Source organism: Ursus arctos, unplaced genomic scaffold (assembly GCF_023065955.2).
Source record: "Ursus arctos isolate Adak ecotype North America unplaced genomic scaffold, UrsArc2.0 scaffold_5, whole genome shotgun sequence".
In the NCBI taxonomy this organism is placed as follows: Eukaryota; Metazoa; Chordata; class Mammalia; order Carnivora; family Ursidae; genus Ursus; species Ursus arctos.
The window spans coordinates 60,653,193-60,672,321 of NW_026623067.1; the positions used below are offsets into that span (position 1 = coordinate 60,653,193).

Sequence of the window (19,129 nt, forward strand, 5' to 3'; positions counted from 1 at the left end):
CACTCTAATCCTTAAGGAAAAATAAAGTAAATTTGAGGTGTGTCCATAAGAGATTTAGATTTAAATATAAAACTGAAGGAAGCCATAGTTGGAAGAAATACTTTTAAGAAATGAGATTTGTAGAATAGACACTCAAACAGCCTGAAAGGGTTACACTCTTTCGCTTAGAAACCAAACCAATTCAGAAGTCATTTCATTCATTTTATTCATGTTCCTCCTACATGTGGCCTGAAAATGTGAAGTTGGTTCTGTTTTTTCTATTGAGGCTCATGGTTCTACTGACTCTGAAATGCAGAGGCTTTTTCAAGTATGTTGACCGTGTAATCCAAAGGTGCACATTTAAAATCCTGTCTTGCATCTCTGTCCTGTGCCTGGAAGGGTTGGCCTAGTATCGTCTATGATATGTAACACCAAAAAGATGTTCTGAAGTAAAACGTTCCGTATTCCGACATTGAGATGAGATTTTTCCAGTTTGCCAAAAAGGATTTTAATCTTTTTGATTAACTTGACTTGATTAACTTGACTTGACTTTGATTAACTTAACTTGATTGACTTGAAACAGATTCTTCTCACGTGTCGTAAGCCTCAAACCCACTCCCAGACAATCTGATAAAAGAAAAAGTGTTGCCCTGTATGCGACCACAGGCAAGACTTAAAAGGGCAGAGTAACTCAAGTCTCCTACGTTTGGGTCCGTGTTCATGTCCACTGGAGGTCTTGCTTTCTGAAAGTAGGTCTGTCTCTACTTTTGACTCCTGAGAGCAGTATTTCCCAACCTTCTCCCATTATTGTACCCTGAGGAATCTTTTTAGATAGCCTTGCCCTAACTACTTCCCACCATGAAATTTTAATACCACAGATATATTGTGTATCTGTTTATGTACCATATGTAGGCTATGCTTTATACACAAAACGGTATTTTTGCCCGTTCTCCCCAAGAACCAATTTTTTGGCCTGCTAGGGATTATTTCAGAGAGGATACATGCCTTAGATAAAGACTGCCAGTATATGGCTTAAGATGTAACACAAACAGTTCTTTCAGGTCTCCTAGGAGATTTAGGGGAGGTTTCTTAATTTGTCCCCTACCACAAACATACCTGACTTTGTGTAGATCATCCCTCTGACATCTTCCATTACTGGAACTAAACCACATCCACAGATGAAGCAAAAAAGCAATCAGAATAGATGTCTCAAAGCCTGGCCCCTGGACCTGGTGTCCTCTACTCACTGGGGCCCCCTCGAACAGATACCTGGAGCCTGTGTGTGCGTATCTTAGGCATAATGCTAACAAGTTTGGTTGCGTCTCTTCCCAGCTCAGAGCACATCAGAATACACGAATTACCAGGCAGTGAGATGTTGGCTGCTCTGTGCGAGCATACAGCAGCAAGAAGAGAACTGGCAGGACAGGAAGAGAAAACGAAAAAGCAGAGGAGTTTAAGGCCATTTTAGTGCAGGAACAGAGAAGCCCAAACACCTCCGTTGTATGTGAACATATCACTCAGGGTATTATAGCACGGTAGAGTGACAGGAAGGACTCTTTTGGCAGCCCTCAGCAAACATTAAGCGCCTATAGTGTACTAGGGACTGTGGATAAAATGATGAGCAGGAAGAGACACTGTTCTCTTAGGGTTTTCTCCAGGGCTTTAGATTTTCATGGAAAATGGTTCTTTTAAGAGGAGGAGTAGGCTTCAGTTCCCTAGAAAATGAAACTGTGGGCCCCCTATTTGTCAGTACTCGATGATAAAGCACATTTCTAGATCCAAGAAGTGTGTGCCTTTATTATACCCATCTTTTAGGGAATACACCGTTTTCCTGGGTTAGATGAAGTTGTCAGATGTAATTCATGTGAGGATTCTTTGTCATTTACTTTTTCCTTCTGCTTCTCTGAGACCACAGACCTCTCAAACACCAGGACCACATTTCTCCCATCCTGGAAAGCTTTCCTGGAGAAGAGGAAAGGGGAACTGTTGGTCTGTTCCTATTAACTCCTATAAGCACAAGGGCATACTGCTATCCCATTTGTTCTGCCGCAGTTAAAGTTTGCTACAGTTCTTGATTCTAAATGTGCTCTTCCAGATTTGCATAACCTTGATTCCAGGCGGTTGAAAGTCAAACTCCATTTTTCTTGACCCTTCAGCTTTCGTACTTTCATGGATGTGTGAACATAATTTGATGACATCAATATACCATTAAGCATTTGTATGGTAGAGTTTGACATGTGTGTGTTTTAAAAAAAAAGAAAGAATATCCATCTCTTGCCTTTTTATCAAAAACTTTTTTTGTCCACAAAGTATTTTAACCTGGTTCCTTCCATTTTTTTGGTCTAGATTTCTTTTTTTTTCTTTTTTTTTCTTTTTTTTTTATTAAATGATTTTTTATTATATTATGTTAGTCACCATACAGTACATCCCCGGTTTCCAGTGTAAGGCTCGATGATTCATTAGTTGTGTATAACACCCAGTGCACCATGCAATACGTGCCCTCCTTACTACCCATCACCAGTCTATCCCATTCCCCCACCCCCCTCCCCTCTGAGGCCCTCAGTTTGTTTCTCATAGTCCATAGTCTCTCATGTTTCATTCTAGATTTCTAATTCAGTGCCTTTATGGTTTGTGAAAACAGTACTTTCATTGGTTGGACCAGAATAGTCTTAGCTGGAACTAAAGTGAATAATAAAGAATTCACCATGTTAACTTTGTTTAGACAATGAAGAGTTCAGTGTGGGGAGAGGCAGAAATTTTAAATGGGATAAGATGTTTTCTAGGTCTAAATTGGCTTCAGAATTAAGTTGATTGCATATGTCCACCAGCTATACCTGTTGCCTTTCTGGAACATTTGTTTAGGTTGTTAATGACAAATCTTGTGAAGTGTACAAGAGAATATCAGGATTTTTACTTCTTCTAAAATAAATAAATGTCTTCATAAGATTAGTTCTAAAATTAGTTCTAAAATACTGATTGATGACCTACGCAAGGACTGCATATCTACTGTTGGTATGCGTTTACCCCACCTAGCGATCACCACAGTGAGTAGGACCTGGTGCCTTCACACCACACGAGAGTAACCTGGACATACCATGATTTTTAATAAACTGTCCTCTGGTGGGACCTTGTTCTTCTTAAACCTAACCTGGCAGGTGAGCTGGTGATTCTTGGGTATATGTGTTGCAATCTCTGAAAGGGTAACAAGCTGTAATGCCAATGCGTTCCTGAAAGGTTTAATTATATCTTTGCACACCTCTAGGGTAAGTAGAAGATAACCACTAACAGAAGTTTTTTTTTTTCATTATGCAGGGGTTACACTGGTCATCGATGTTAATCAGTGTTTGGAGAAAGAAAAGCCAAGTGATATTTTGTCTGTTTTGAAGTCTTCTGTGTCTAACACAAATGACATAATACCTGAGTGTGCTGACAGGTACTGTGATGCCCTTGCAAAGGCAAAAGAGCACAAATCTAAAAGTGGTAAGCTTTTTAGATATTTAACACCAGCTAAATTTCATTTTGAATATGATGCTGTCTGTGGTATTACATTAATTTTAAGACAAATACTGCTTTCAAATGAACATTTCCAAAATATTTTTTTGTCTTGGGCTCCTGGGTGGCTCAGTTGATTAAGCGTCTGCCTTTGGCTCAGGTCATGATCTCAGGGATCCTGGGATCAAATCCTGCATCAATCTCCCTGCTCAGCGGAGAATCTGCTTCTCCCTCTCCCTCTGCCTCTCCCCCAGCTCTCTCTCTCTCTCTCTCAAATAAATACATGAAATCTTTTAGAAAAAAATAAAATATTTTTTTGTCTTGAAAAAGAAAAATTTTTAGACATAGCTTTTTGGTTTTTTGAATAGCTCAAATTAACTTGGTGGCTGTGCATGGGTGTTATCATAAACTTGAGAAAATACAGTATTTAAGGAGATTCTGCTTTATCTAGGGTTTCCATGTTGATCCATTTCTCTAGTGATACAAACTGATTTTTACACACATATTTCTCTTTATCCTTTTTGAAACAAGTACGTGATTGCACACAGTCTTAAGTAGGAGTAAAGAGTAATTTTGAATATTGGAATAAAGTAGAGTGAACTGGTCTCCAAGGGAGTAGATCAGTAACCTCGGCGAGTATGTATGCCTGTTCAGTCCAATGGCAGACCATGACATGTTAGCTCTGGAAAGTATCTTTGAGATCATGAGCCTTTTACACTCAGTTTTCGGATTTAATGCACATTCATGAGATTGTGGTCACAGGGAGACTATGACAAACCCAAAGAGGTTAATTCTTTTTTTTTTTCTAAAGATTTTATTTATTCGACAGAGATAGAGACAGCCAGCGAGAGAGGGAACACAAGCAGGGGGAGTGGGAGAGTTCGCAGGCTCATAGCGGAAGAGCCTGATGTAGGGCTCGATCCCACAATGCCGGGATCACGCCCTGAGCCGAAGGCAGACGCTTAACTGCTGTGCCACCCAGGCGCCCCTAAAGAGGTTAATTCTTGATAGTCAGTACACCGTTCCTTCAGTACATTGTTACTGAGACCCTCGTGTCCTGTCAAGGATCCAGGGGTCTCCTGACTCACAGGCTGGTGTTTATTTGCACCACATCATAGGTCATGGACTTCTCTTCTTTAGAAAGCTACTATGACAGTGTATGGCCTGAGAAGTAGAATTGGAGGAAAGTTTCTTTTTTTTTAGTTCAACTGGAGGTCTTTCCCATGGTAGCCTATGTACTTCTAAGTCAGTCTGATGTATTTCCAACTCAGAGATTGCACCCTTCAATTCAGCAAATTGCCCGTTAGTGAAGCGTGAGGAGGGCTGTTGGCCATTCTTTCTTACTTGGCATCTGATCACCCTTGAGCCCCTCTCTGTTCCCTTCACATCTCTTCATCCAGGGTCAGCATAGTGTCCCCAACCCCATCCTTCATGGAGAAAGAATTGTACAACAGTATTACTGCAGGAGTTAAGTTCAGTTTCAAGTCCGCCTTGGCCTAAGCTTAATTTATCTTCTCTCTGCAACCCTTGCCTACTGCTCTTCCTTTGTGCCATGTTCTGGTGCATGTAGTCATATATCCCCAGATTCCCAATTCAGAAACCTAGGAGTTACCTGAGATCCATAATGATTACTTGTGATCATACTAATTTGACTGTACAGTGTATGCTCTAGTAGGCCAGCATTTCTGCACAGATAACAGCTGTCCGGCTGCCCATTTGAAAAGAGATACATCTCTTTTCCTGGGCAGTGACAAACAGAACAGTTGAGGAGCACTGAGAACCAAATAAAGAATCAACACACATTCAGGGGCCTTGAAGTTACCCCTGTTAAGTTATGTGAATCCATTTAAATATTCTGTAAGGAAATTCACTTGAACTTAGATTACCCTATAAAGACATTTAGTCTAAGGCTCACTTGATAGCGGTGGGCTTAGGTTGATCTAGGTCAGATCATTTTTATGTGTATTTTTGTTGTTTTCAGCTCACTGGTCTGGGACAGGAATCATGGCCATTCAACAAAATAAAAAGATTTCTAAATAGGAAATAAAGCCCAGGGATTCATGAGGAGGAGATACTCTTCTTAACTAATTAAGCCATGAGTGCCAGGGATTTTTTTTTCTAGTACATCCTTCCCCCCAAATTAAGCCCTTTCTGCAATTTTTTTTTCTAATTTTGTGTGGTTGTGTAGAACAAGGTGAGTCAAAACAGGACATCTTCCTTCTCCCTACTTAGTGACCTTAGTGTTTTTACTTTGGATAAAGTTGTCTGCAAAGATGAGTCACTTCTGCTTTGGTTTAATGCAGATCATTGGCTTTCCCTAAATAATGGATCACAGTCCTTCCAGGTCACTCCTTCTCAGAGAAGTCGCTGAAAGACTTCCTAAGCAAGGAAGATTCTTGCTCATTGGTCTCCTCTGTCCGTTTGTCGTGCTGTTCACATCTACCAGGGACATATATTGTTTGTTTGATTTCCTTCTTGTTGGCCATTTATGACTCCTCTCGTCCTCTTGAGAAGTTTAAGGTCCAGAGCCCTAGCGTTAGACATTTCTCTGTCCTCCTCTTGATTTGGCTGAGTTGAGCTGCCATTGAATACATAGAATTCACTCCATTTTAGTGATTCTCATTATTTTAACTTAGGCCATCTGAATGCTTGGTAAAAATTGTTCATTAGATTATTTTACGTATTGGAGCAACTACATTGATGTTGAAGGGTTCAGTGTTTCTCTCTAGAATGTAACAAACTTCTTTCTTTAGTGTCTACTGAAGGTTCATGGCTCAAACTCAGCCTGCAGGATAAATATGAGTACTACTACAACATCGATTCAAAAGAGAGTTCCTGGGTCACACCTGAACCATACTTGCCTAAAGAATCGTGGCTCATGGCAAAAGAAATTGAGGTAGGAGGTTCGTGTTTAATGAATCTGTGCTATGAAAAAATAAGTGTGATTCTTTTCTATTTTTGAATCATGAAAGTGACGAGAGGAAATAACTGACTTATCAAAGCCTGGACACAGAGTAAAGTCTTCATGAATGCTGTTGGACACAGCTGCATGGCTGCTAACTTTTACAATGATTTCCATATTGGCATACGACCATCAGACAGAGCAAGGGGAAGAAAGCTTTTGTAGTTTGTTTGGAATGGTACATTATCCTAAAAAATCAATCTTCAGGTTTGCCTTGACACAAAACTCAATTAGTAATAATTTCTTGATGGTCAGTATTTAGATAAGTCTTATTTCTTTCCCCCTCACAACCTGTCACAGAGATATGTATGTCCTTTAAAAAAGTCAGTAATGCTTTCTGTGGGGGAAATACTCTCGAAAAGATCTTCACAAGATTGCTTTGGACTTGAGACCAAAGTTGAACCCCACAAGATGTGAAAATTGCTGTTTGATCCATGCACTGTAGTATGTTTAAAGAGAAAATACTAATAATAGTTTAGTTCCATTTTGGAACAAAAAAAAAAAGAAAAGAAAAAACACACAAACATAAGTCTTATAAAATTGTTAGAAGTCACCAGCATCAAAGATACTGCAGGATAGCAACTTTGTGGAGTGAATCACCAGTATGATATTTGCTAAAACTCAGACAAATCTGTGGCCTGGGGCTGACAGTGCCACCAGAAATCCCGAATGACAAGAAGACAGTGAAGAAGATAGTTAATTCACTCACTTCAAATACTCAACATTGCCACAGTTTACAAGAAAATACAATGGTGGCAGTGCATTGTCAGTGCTACTTTGTAGAAAAATGAAACTGTGGACAATAGGTAAAAACCAGATGCTATAGTTGAAAAGAGGTATCGCACTGTGAAGAGCAGCATCAAAGGGTTAACATTCGAAGCCAACAATTGCTCCAGTGGGGTCCAAAGATGCCTTAGGAGTAACTTTGTGAAACTGAGCATCTTTCTGTTAGGATTCTTAAAAAGTGGAAGGTCTACACTGTTTAAAAAAAAAAAAAATTCTTCCAGACAATCTAAAAGTACTGATTTCATGACAATAAATATGTCTTCTTTTAAAGGCTTTTAAACATTTTCTGTGATGTCAGTTTTACTTTTTTAAATTAAGCACCGTTGATTCCAGTCACACTGGATGAGAGGCATCGGCCACAGAAGCGAGTCCAGTCTTGGCTCACATCTCTCGAAGAACATAAAAAGCAAACCCAGTTCGTAATCCGCATAAAGACTTTTCACAGTCCCCCTTCTCCTTTTTCCTCATTCATTCTCATTCAGACAGGGTTTCCCCTGTCTGGCCATGGTCGCCTGTCTCTCCTCTCCCACCCCCTTTCCTTCTGCCCCAAGTCTTTTATTTTCCCCTAAGTTTATTTTGAGCGGCTCCGGGCTCATTGCAGAGGTCTGCTTACGCTGGCCTGGACAAGAAAGGGGGCAGAGGAGCCAGAAGGCTTCATGGCCACTGCAGTCTTTTCCTTGGCAGCCTGGGGAGGGAGGAGGTGACGCATTTACACTGTGATCATCCTTGTCCCGTTTACACTCCGGGAGCTCAGGCTTCACACCTGGTCCTTGACAGCATCTCCGCCTCCAGATCCTGAGATCGCTCAACCAAATTCTCAGAGCACCTCAGCACCAAGTTCAGAGGATTCCAAAAGCATGTCGCTAGAAGGAAGCTCAGCCAGTTCATCCCTTGGCTCTGGTCAAATCTGTTTTTAAACCAGGCCACAAAGAGTTATGCATATCATTTTCTCAGAGATATAATCTCCAGAAGCTATTCTCTATGCTCCTTTCACCTGATGTGTGAAGTGTAACCATAAGAAATATCTCTTGCCAGGACATTGTTGAGAAAGTCACAACAGATTATGTTCGCGAGAAGATGTGGTCTGCGTCTGATGATTTGCTCCTTCGCCTTCAAGCCACAAGTGCAGGATCCCTTCTTAGGAAAGAGTACGAAGCTAGGAAATCATATTTGTATGAACAAGAAAAGCCTGTGGTCAAAATACAGGTATGTGAACCACCTACCACTAGTTACGGCAAACTGTCCTGTCCCCTGAAGACCTTCCATCTGGTAGTGTGACAGTCAACTACCAGCATTCTAACTAACAAATCTGACTGCAGATTTTTCCCTTAATCATTGCCCCCAAATCTGCTTTATTAAGGCTCAGAGATGAGAAGGACGTTGAATGATCTTTCACCTTTGGAGACCATCAAGGGCCACTGCAGACTGGCAAAGGTCTGCCTGCCACCAACCTAGTTGGAGCCAGAGGGACTTCTCAGATCAGAGTTGAAATCCTGTTTCTCTAAAAAGCTGGATCTCCTTGTGTCATCTACTTTTAACCAGGTGCTTTATGAATTGGTTTTTCAGTGGCCAGTGGATATTGAGTGACACCTGTTTCTATGTTCTTCTAGACTGAAAGAGTAGAAGAGCTAATGAAATGGAGTTAGCCTCTCCAAGAATATCTTCTCCCTTACATACTCTTCATTTAGGCCTGCAGGAGAAGTCCTCCTTTCCTGACTGGTTGGTTTTGAGTTGTTCTTAAGCTTGCATGACTACTCTGAACTTTCTGGTTGCCAGGAGAGGAACTGGCCAAATTTAGATGTTTCTCCTCTGTATTTCGCTACCACGCTCTACCAACCACCATGCTGGCTTCCAAAGGGCTGTGTGTCTTTCTCGTGTGTGCATCCAAAGTGATACTGTTATTGATGGACAGCATTTGATGGGCTTTTGCATTGGCCAATAACTGAGAAATTTCCCCAAATGGAAGTTTTTAAGTTGAAGATCCCTCTTTTGTGATCATTGGTGTACTTATCTGCTTTCTTCACCTAACTTTAATATCATCCAGGGCAGAAAATAAGTTTTTAAAATTTTTATATTCTTGGGTCTTGTGTATGATAGGTGCTCAAATATTTGAATTTCCTCAGAGCTTAAGATGTCTAATTTTAACCTGATTAATTTTTAGAAGAAAGTTCTCCCATAAGCTTGACGAAGAATTTTTCTTAGCTGAACCCGTAAGTTTTCCACTTTATTTCTTCTTTAAACAAATGGTAGGCAAAACACACAGGAAGTGGAAAAAAAAAAAAAAGGCCTGAAGATAGAATCCTCTACACTGATGCTAAAGCTCTAATTTTACACAGAATTTAAGACACAAGTTGGACCAACGCTACGCTGTCCAGTCTCAGCGCATGGTGCAGTGTTGTATTTGGAGGACATTCTGTGGAGCATACTGGTATAAAATCCGTCTGATACTGGGACCCAGGGCCGAAGTCATGAGAGGGCTTGGCAGAACGGCAGAAGCAATGATCTGGAGCCTTTTTTCCTCCATCTCAGCAGAATCAGTAATATTGGAGAAGAAGCCATAGAACCGTGAAGTCGCCCATACTTCCTTTTTTTTTTTTTCCTACTCTTCTGGGGGTTTTCTAATGAGGGCAGGAGGTATAAAGGCAAGCTATAGACTGGAGATGAAAACGTATTCAGCATAAACTTGCTGACCCACAAAACCAGAAGACCATGACCCAAAGGGTATTATGCTACTCTCATTTTTTTGTCATTGTGGCCGATTCACCTTGAATTAGGGGATGATCTGAAATGTGAGGACTTCCCCTCCATAAAAGAGCTCAACCTTCCTAGCTGACTGAATCAGTCCCAGACACAGTAGTCTTAACAAATTTAGAGAGAAGGCTCCCAGGCTGAGGCCAGCCACACCCCAGCTCCACCATGCTTGGGTCTCCTCCCAAAGAACTGAATAGTGGTACAGAGAATTTATGGCGTCATTACCCAGTCCTCTGTCTCGAGTACTTATAGAATATATCAGAAGGTACCCAAGGTGACTCATGAGAAATTCACTGTCATTCATATGATTTTTCCCCTGTAAGGTAAGGTGTCCTATCTCTCTCCCTGCAGAGAGACAAAGAATCTCTTGAGAGCAGTGAGAGAGAAAAAGCCATACTATTTTTGAGCAGTGAGAAGGCCCTGGTAACATTGCCTACATTTACAAACGAGTGAGCCAGGAAATGATCTCAAACAAAAAGGAGTATTTTATTTCAAAAAAAAAAAAAAAGGAAAATGGATATAAGTTATAAATATAAATTAAGTCAACCAACATTTAAGAACACTCTTACTCCAAGAGACGGAAGAATTTTTATGCTGAAGCTCTTTCATGCTTTCAAGGAATTGAATAAGACATGGACTTAGTGAAACAAGACAAAACATCAAAAGAAAACTGATATCGAAAGAGAGGAAAAGAAATAGTGACATTGTAGAATGTAAATGAACTCACGACTGCAGAATGACAACAAATATAAAGAATAACTGCAGCATGTGGACAGCTTGAAAAAACTCTCACAAAAAGTTGTGGAAAAAAATAGATCGTTTGAAATGCACATTCTCATCTGAAAATGGTAATACTCATTTTGTGGCTGGGTTGTGAGAATGAGGTGGGATAATTCACATAACAGACTTGGCACAGTGTGTGGCCCTTGGGTGCTCAGTAGTGTCAGAAATGAAGAGATCTTGGCTCCAAGGACAGGGCCAACATTGAGATTGCTGCTATGATACAGGAAGGGATCAGCAAAACTGAATGGGAAGAAATAGATAGCTGTGGTATTTTTTTTTTCCTTGAACTGAGGAAAGCTGGAATGCCACTTCTTAGGAAAAGCCATAATAGTGACAAACACCCAAACTTAGCCCTGGGAATTAGGAAATTACTGAACTTCAGAGAGCGCCACAAACATCCTGGCAAAGAAAGAGAAGCCAGGTTCTCTGAAGCAACTTTCAGATTGCCCAGAGCAGCAAGAGAGTGGGGAGGAAGGGGGTGACCTGATGGGACAGTCCTTCATCATTTTGTGTTAATGTAAGTGACTACTCTGGAAGATCAGTGGATCCTTGGTGAAGAGATCACACAAGAATTTGTGCTTCAGGAGTTGGAGTTGGCAATTTGAATATTACTGTGCTGGGTGCCCAATTACCAAACAAGGCAACCAATTTAGCAAGCCAGATTTTCTAGAGATTCGACAATTATAAAATCTGTAAAACAGAGCAGTAACCTCTGAGGTCTAGATATTTTGAAAGAGTATGTTGTTAAATATGCATTACACAGAAAATATGTTTATGGTAAGAAAAAGAAAAGTAACAAAAAGATGGCTGTTAAAAATTTTCCCACAAGTTCTTACACCAGTCAGAGAAGGAGGTTGACACTTCTGTAAACACATTCTGTCTCTAATTGTCTGCAAAGAGCTGCTTGTGAATGGCTTTATGGTTTAGAATTTTGTCTCCTTTTGCATTTTCATCAATAATTCCTTTCTCCCAACTTTATAACCATAATCGTTTTTAATAAACAGCATCTAATTAGAAAAGCCCGCAATCTCATGGCATACCACAGGAGTTCTATTAGCACTGAATAAGAAAAGCCAGTTGTGGTGGAACCAAAGCTCACAAACTGAAAAAAGAATGTGTATTTTGACAAATAAGAGGCAAATAGTATTCTGCTTCTGTAGACCAAAAATTCTATACCCAGCAAAGTTGCCTTGGTTTGGGAAAGTAACAATAAAAATATTTGTAAGTGTAGAATGATTCCAGAAAAATCTATGTAATCAATAAACAGATGAAATACAAAATGAAATCTCCAGGAAAATCCTCTTGTTGAGCATTGAATCCTTAGTACATTAAAAAATTGTACAGAATGGACAAATGGGTTCATTCTACCACTGCAAGAATGCATCAGTATTACATCAGCCTTCACTGTGACAGATTTTCCAGAAGATTTGTGAATCTGAGCTAATGAGATTCAGAGTGTTTCTGGAGTTTAGATAATTCCAGAAAAGCAGAAGGAAGAACTTGAACTAATCCTAATACTTTATTTGTTTTCAGTTTAGATTAAAAATAGGATATGTCTTATATATTTTTTCACATTTCTGTGCTTTAAAAGTGTTACCCACTAAAACATAGGAAGCACCAATGAGACCCATCCCAATGAATGTGTTACTAGTTAACTTGCCATGGAATCCAGTAACCCACAGTTAGGGTCCCCTTCCCCTAATCGCTATAGCCTTCAGGCCACTTTTGCAAGCGATTGTTGATGACATCAGAGATCAGCTTTTCCCATCACCTCGGAGATGCCACACCGACAGATCCCACGGTGGCATTTACTAAATGGGCCATCAATTAAAAATCCTTTATCTTTGCTTAGATCTTTATTACTTGAAATGTGGAGCATTTGCTAGCACCGTCATTACCTGGAAGCCCCACCCAGACCCACAAAATTCAAATCTGCATTTTAAAAAGACCATCTGATGATCTTGTGTACATATTACAGTTTGAGAAGGACTGTGAAGCTCACTCCAGTCTTAAATCCTCAATAATTTACCTTCCTGTATAATTCTTTATCATCATAATAGCTTAAAGGACAAAAACACATGCTCATTTCAATAGTTGGTGCAAAGGTAGCTGGTAAAGTTCCAGACCCATTCCTGAATTTTCTGTAATAATTACATTGAGGTTTTAGTTTATTCGAGAAGATTGGCATCTCTACAATAATGAATTTTTCCAGTTCAGTAATCAGTATATATCTTTCCCACCATATAGCATTAAATTTATTCCCGTTTCTTAAGTTTACTCCATTAGTTATTTTTTTGCGATCATAAATGTCATCTTTTTTTATTGTGTTGTTTTTCACATGCAGAAAATTTGTGTGTGTGTGTGTTTGTATTTTTTATAACTAATTACAAGTTATAAGAACTCAGTTTTAATAGTTTTTCAGGTGGCCCTCATGAATCATAACTACTTTTTACATTTCTGATTTTTTTTAATCTTGTAATCTGTCAAGGAATAAATTCATATGGCCTTAATAGTATAGGAAACTCTAAAACATTGGGTACTTAAAAACTACTTGGGCTCAACTCCCACTTCTGGGAATACAGAATACAGCTACTTTTCCCTATTCTTTCCTCTAAGCACAGCTAAAAGCCCCAGACATTATTTGTAAACAAACATAACACTGTGAAAAGAATGAGAGAGGAAAGGCAGACTGGCTTGGGAACCTTGAGTCCCAAGGAAGGTCATGGAGGTGCGTTCTGTGGTTTTCTTTTAGCTTCATATATCTCAGACTTGTTGCTGCAGAGACTGGCAACATGGCAATGCCAGTGAGTGCAGGCAGAAACTCCAACAAAAGCCTGTTGTCTGTAGCCAAAGGACCGGGAAAGGTGCAGCCCAGAAAGACAAACCTTTTAGACAATAATCATCTACTCTAGCCAAACAGCACAGAAAAAAAAAAAAAAAAAAAAAAACCACAGAACTGTGACCCCACACCAATCATGCCACAGAGTCGAGAGCTCGGCCTTCCACCCTGGTAGTCTCTAACAAGGTAACCAGGTACCCACAGAGCATGAACTTCCGTGCTCACAAACAGTAAAGTGGCAACCCTCCCTTTCCTTGCTGGGTGATGTCAAAGAAGGCATGATGGAGAGTCAGGACTTTGATCACAACCCAGTAGTAATGAGGCCACCTTTTGTAAAGCCTTCTGCTCTCAGTGGAGGCCACATGAGGAGCAGTAACACGACACCACTGCCCTCCTGGGCAGAGTGGAGTTGGCACAACCATGAGGGGGTATTTAGAGCTCCCAGCTGCCACACAGCCGTAATAAGCAGCCCCCACCTCAGATGTCAATAGAGGCTAGGTAGAGAACCTGAACTTCCACCCCTGGTTCCCAGTAATGAGGCAGCACACCACCCCTTTCCCTTCCCAGAACAATATCAGGGAAAACCACCTAGTATAGGTTAAATAAGATCCAGTGTCTTGTTAGTCATCACATAATATCCAATTTGTCCACATTTCCATCAATAACAAACATTTCAAGAACCAAGCGAACTGTAAATTTTAAAAGACAATTAATAGATGCCAATACAGGGGCGCCTGGTTGGCTCAGTCAGTTAACATCTGATTTCTGTTGGGGTCATGATCTCAGGGTCCTAGGATGGAGCCCCACGTTGGGCTCTCTGCTCAGCAGGGAGTCTGCTTTTCCCTCTCACTCTCCCTCTGTGTTCTACCTCTCTCTGTCTTGCAAATAAATAAAATCTTAAAAAAAAAAAAAAAGATGCCAATACAGATGACAGAGATGTTATAATTACCTGACAAAGATTTTAAAGCTGCCGTGTTACAGTAAGCAATTATGAACACACTTGAAACAAAGGAAAAAATAGGAAGTCTCAGCAAAGAAATAGGAGATGGGAAAAAAAAAATTAGAGCTAAGACATAGAACAACATATAAAAAAACTTGGTGGACTCAACAGCAAAATGGAGGGAGCACCGGACCAAATTAGTGAACTGGAGAATAAAATGATAGAAATTGCTAGATCTGAACAACAGAGAGAAAAGTTTGAAAAAACAATGAACAGAGCCTCAAGGCATCTGTGGGACCATAACAAAAGATTTAACGTTTGTGTCATCAGAGTTTCAGAGGAGAAGAGAAAGGGGGAAGTACTGAAAAAGCCTGAAGTAAAAACTGTCTGAAAAGTTCCTGTGTGTGGTCAAAGACCCAGAACCACAAATTCAAGAAGCTGAGTAAATCCCAAAGAGGATAAATTCAAAGAAATGTACCCAAAGACGCATCACAAACTTCTGAAAAAAAATTTTTTTAAACCTTTAAAGCAATGAAATAGAGATGACAACTTAGCTATGGGGGGAAAACAGTTCTCATGACAGAAGATTTTTTCATAAGGATTTATGGAAATGAGGACAAATGGCACAACATGGAAAGTAAAGAACCGTCCAACGTAGTATTCGTTATCCACCGAAAATAATCCTTAGGAATGAAGGGAAAATGAAGGCATCCTCAGATGAAGAGGAAAATTAATAGAACTTATCACTAGCATACCCTGCCTTAAAGAATAACAAAGAAAGTTCTCTAAACAGAAAAGAAAATGATAAAAGAATTTTGGAAAATCGGGAAGGAAAAAAGAACAATGAAAGTAAAATTGTGAGTAAACACATTTTCCTTCTACTCTTGAATTTCTTTAATTATGTTTGACAGTTGAAGTAAAAAATGTAACACTGTCTTATGTGGTTCTAAATATGTATATAGACAAAATAAAGTATCATAAATGGGGTAGGGTAAAAGTATGTGTAGGAAGGTAAAGTTTCTACACTTTGCTAAAGATCAAAGTATAAATAAAAATGAAGCAGCAGTGTTTATCAGTCAGTTTGGACATCGTCAATCTTTTTAATTTTCGTCAGTTCACTGAGACCCTGGGAAAACAAATGTCTATCATACACTCTTTGGAGGGCAATTTGACAGTAGCTATCCATTTTAAATATCAACTGTTTAGCTAGTAATCCCCAGTCTCTTAGCCTATCTTGATGGAAGAATCCATACAAAATACCTAATACTGTGCATACAGGTTGTTTACAATAATAGGTTGTATATGCATACCCCTAGGTTTGCCCATTTCAGACAATACATAACGAAAAATTAATAGTTTTTTTGTAGAGTAGGTCAACGTAGGGGTAGGTACATAGGCACATTTTGCTCTACACCCTTTCTCTATTATATGCTAATACATCATCTTGCATTGAGTACAGATTCTTTGCTTGGAGATATATATTATTATTTTATGTTTTTCTTTTTTGTTAACAAGTCATATCCTAGTGTGTGTGGCAAACTACAATGTCCTTGTTTGCCTTGGATCTTGGAGACCCTCTCGTTCCTCAAGGTATAGAACATACGTAGACATGACCCTGTTTCATTCTCCGTAACTGCCAGGTAGCATCCCTCCCTGAGAGTGCGGTTGCAGTCGATCTGTTTCCCCCTTTGTAAACGTTCTGCTCTATGCACATGTGTAGTACTACAAGCAATGCCGCAGCGAAAACCTTTCTATATAGTTCTTCTCTACTGGTGCTTTTCTTGGGCTCAATACGAAGAAAATTAGAAATACTAGGAGAAAGGCTAAATAATGTTAAATCTGATATTGTTAAATGCCCTCAAAAAGGCTGTATTCCTTTGTACTTTACCTGAACCCCCCCCCCCCATCTCTGCTTTTTTATTCACTGCTTGACAAGTGGATAAGATAACAACTTTCCCAAAGTCATGCTGACCACAGCCTGAGGCTCCCTCAAGCGTAGGGCCATCCCACATTGTTTGTAGATGTTCTGACATTTTTGTAGATGTTGGTTCTGGGGTCCCCTCTGTAAGTCCAATTCCAGCTATCCTCTCTCTTCCAGGACCCCTCAGCGTTGTTGATCCATATGCTTTCTTTTCTAACACTATAGTGAATTGCTTTAAAAGCCTGTTTGTAAGATGTTACCATTAGGGGAAGCTGGGTGAGGGTTACATGGAGCGCTAGTATTTTTGGAGTTGCCTGTAAGTTTCTAATTATTTCAAAAAGGAAAGTATTTTTTTCAATACTTTGTCATTTCTAGGGATTTGAATTGAGAGAAGTCTGGAACAAGTGCTCAGTTGATTTTTTTTTTTTTTTACCATAGTAACTGTTTTGTTTTTAATCATTATAAGACATATTTTTAAGTGGTAATAAAATTCCACATGCCTTGTTTTTAAAAGAATGAATGAGGTAGATTGACATATGTAAACATGAAATTTGTAAAAATAATTTTTTTTGTATTTGTCTTTTTTAACAAGAAACTTGTATTTCATTTCCAACATGAAAACAAAACCAGAGAATTGAAATGAGTTACAAAGTTATGTTTCAATAAAAAGATTCTCAAAAATGAATTGGAATAAACTTTAATTAGTTTTGTATTTAATCATTCTAAAGATACCAGTTTGTGTCTAGTTTTTGTAAATGTCGCCTATAAAAGTCCTCTTTAATGGTGATAACCTAGTAAAGCTTTGTTGATGAAGCATCACTAATCATCATGTAGAAATAGATAAGATAATAAATGATCAATCACAGCACTCCTTTGTTCAGGAATCCAGAGTTACAAATTCGTCAAGCCTTTATCTTCCTGGGTCTGGGCCACCGTGGGTCCCTTGCTGGAGTAAAGATACTTACTAGTCATGATTCCGAAGCATCTTCCATTGTTACCACATGATAGCAGTACTCAGTTAATCTCTTTGTATGTTTCAGGGAAATTCCATTTTATTATTACTTCTTGTCACCCAGAGCCTCAGTAAAATTAAGCTTTCAAATGGGAAACTGGGCTTCTACCTGGTACATGTGCTGTCCCAAGTTTGGGACAAGCTGTGAGCTGGTTCAGTATAATGTCCACCTCCCAGTGACGGTGTCTACATGAGATTTGGAAGGGAGGGCCCCTGACAGTGTCCCAACGCAGTGTCTCCTGAGATGTACTCTGTTCTTGCGTTTTCTGAAATTAAGTGGGAAACTGTTGCACATAAGTAATTCTGTTACTTGTTCTTCCCCACAGGCTTTTTGGAAGGGACATAAACAACGGAAAGCATATTCGCGCAGGCGGCAAATGTTGATTGATAATATTGATTCTATTGTGAAGGTAAACATCCCTTCCTACCTTATCAAGTGCTTGACTTAAACCTTTCTCTTCATTTTAGTTTTGCTCCTGGAAGACAAATTATAGAAAGAGTACATAGGAGTCTCGAAGTCGGAGTTAATTCCCAGGTTTGAGTCCCACATCCATTACTCACTTAGCTGATCATCTTCGAGTCTCTTAATAAAACACTCTACGTGGCTCAGGTCCTTTACGTGGTTTTGAGAATCAAATGTGCAAGTATTTCATAACCTGTAAATGCTCTTTCTCTAGGAAGTCCAAATTGAATTTTTAAGCTCTGGGGGAAAACTGTGTTATTTCACATGCCTCTTACCATATTCGCTAATAATATTTACAAAGCTTAACAGTACAAAACCCAACTTGTAGACAAATGCAAAACCAGTGACAAGAAGAGGCAGAACTAAGTTAGGACCTGTATGTGAGGGGCGAGCAGGTCTAACCCAGCTCTCAACCCAGGCTGATGGCTCTGAGTTTAGAAAAAGAAAAGGCACTGGGGTGCCACTGCCCAGTGCTGAAAACCAGAGGACTGCCCAGAGGTGGACTTGCAGACGATGGGGAAATCCAGATTAGAGTTGGAATAGCAGGGCTGGAGAGAGATTGGAATCAAATGAGATTAATTCAAAAGACCTTTTAAACTGTGAAGGCAGAGAATGACATCATCTAGATCCATCGTGTTCCTTCGTAATGTGCTGTGCTTTCCATGGAACACACGCCGTTGTCTCGGAAAACTGTAGGTCCCGGCTGGTCCCTCATGAGAACTCTGGACGTGTTTTCCTGTAAAGACCTAAAGGATCCTGGATGCCTTTAAGGGATGGTGGAAGAAACTCTGGACTTGGTTTTTGATTCCCTGAGTAATAGTAGCAATAGCTACTCTCAGCAAAATGCCTTGCCCTCTTGGTTTTTATTTACTGAGATTAAAGCAAAATGGTACAAAGCTACATTACCTTCCCCACCATAAGGTATAAAATGCTTTGAACCCCTAGGAAAAAAGCAATGAAAGAAGTAGGAGATGAAGATGAGGCTTAGGATGTTAATTATTTGGTGGGCTGCTCACTCTTACTTTTTTATCAAATTATCAATATGATCTTTAGAAAGACTGCATGAAAAGATATTAAAGGTTGTTTAGTAATTGCCTGATTTCTCTATTTAACTCTCTTTTAGATTCAGTCCTGGTTCCGGATGATAGTAGCACGGAGGAATTACCTTGCACGACTGCAGTATTTCAGAGATCATGTAAGA

At 39.6% G+C, this 19,129-nt stretch overlaps 1 protein-coding gene across 1 annotated transcript in view; it reads left to right on the forward strand.

Annotated features, from left to right (window-relative positions):
• The window catches only part of IQGAP2 (IQ motif containing GTPase activating protein 2), a 273,778-nt gene that overhangs the window by 204,091 nt on the left and 50,558 nt on the right, over nt 1-19,129 (forward strand). The window contains exons 15-19 of the mRNA XM_026498758.4: nt 3,292-3,459; nt 6,225-6,367; nt 8,255-8,425; nt 17,792-17,875; nt 19,052-19,123. Coding sequence (XP_026354543.3) covers nt 3,292-3,459; nt 6,225-6,367; nt 8,255-8,425; nt 17,792-17,875; nt 19,052-19,123 — 638 coding nt within the window. The remainder of the gene's footprint in view (nt 1-3,291; nt 3,460-6,224; nt 6,368-8,254; nt 8,426-17,791; nt 17,876-19,051; nt 19,124-19,129) is intronic.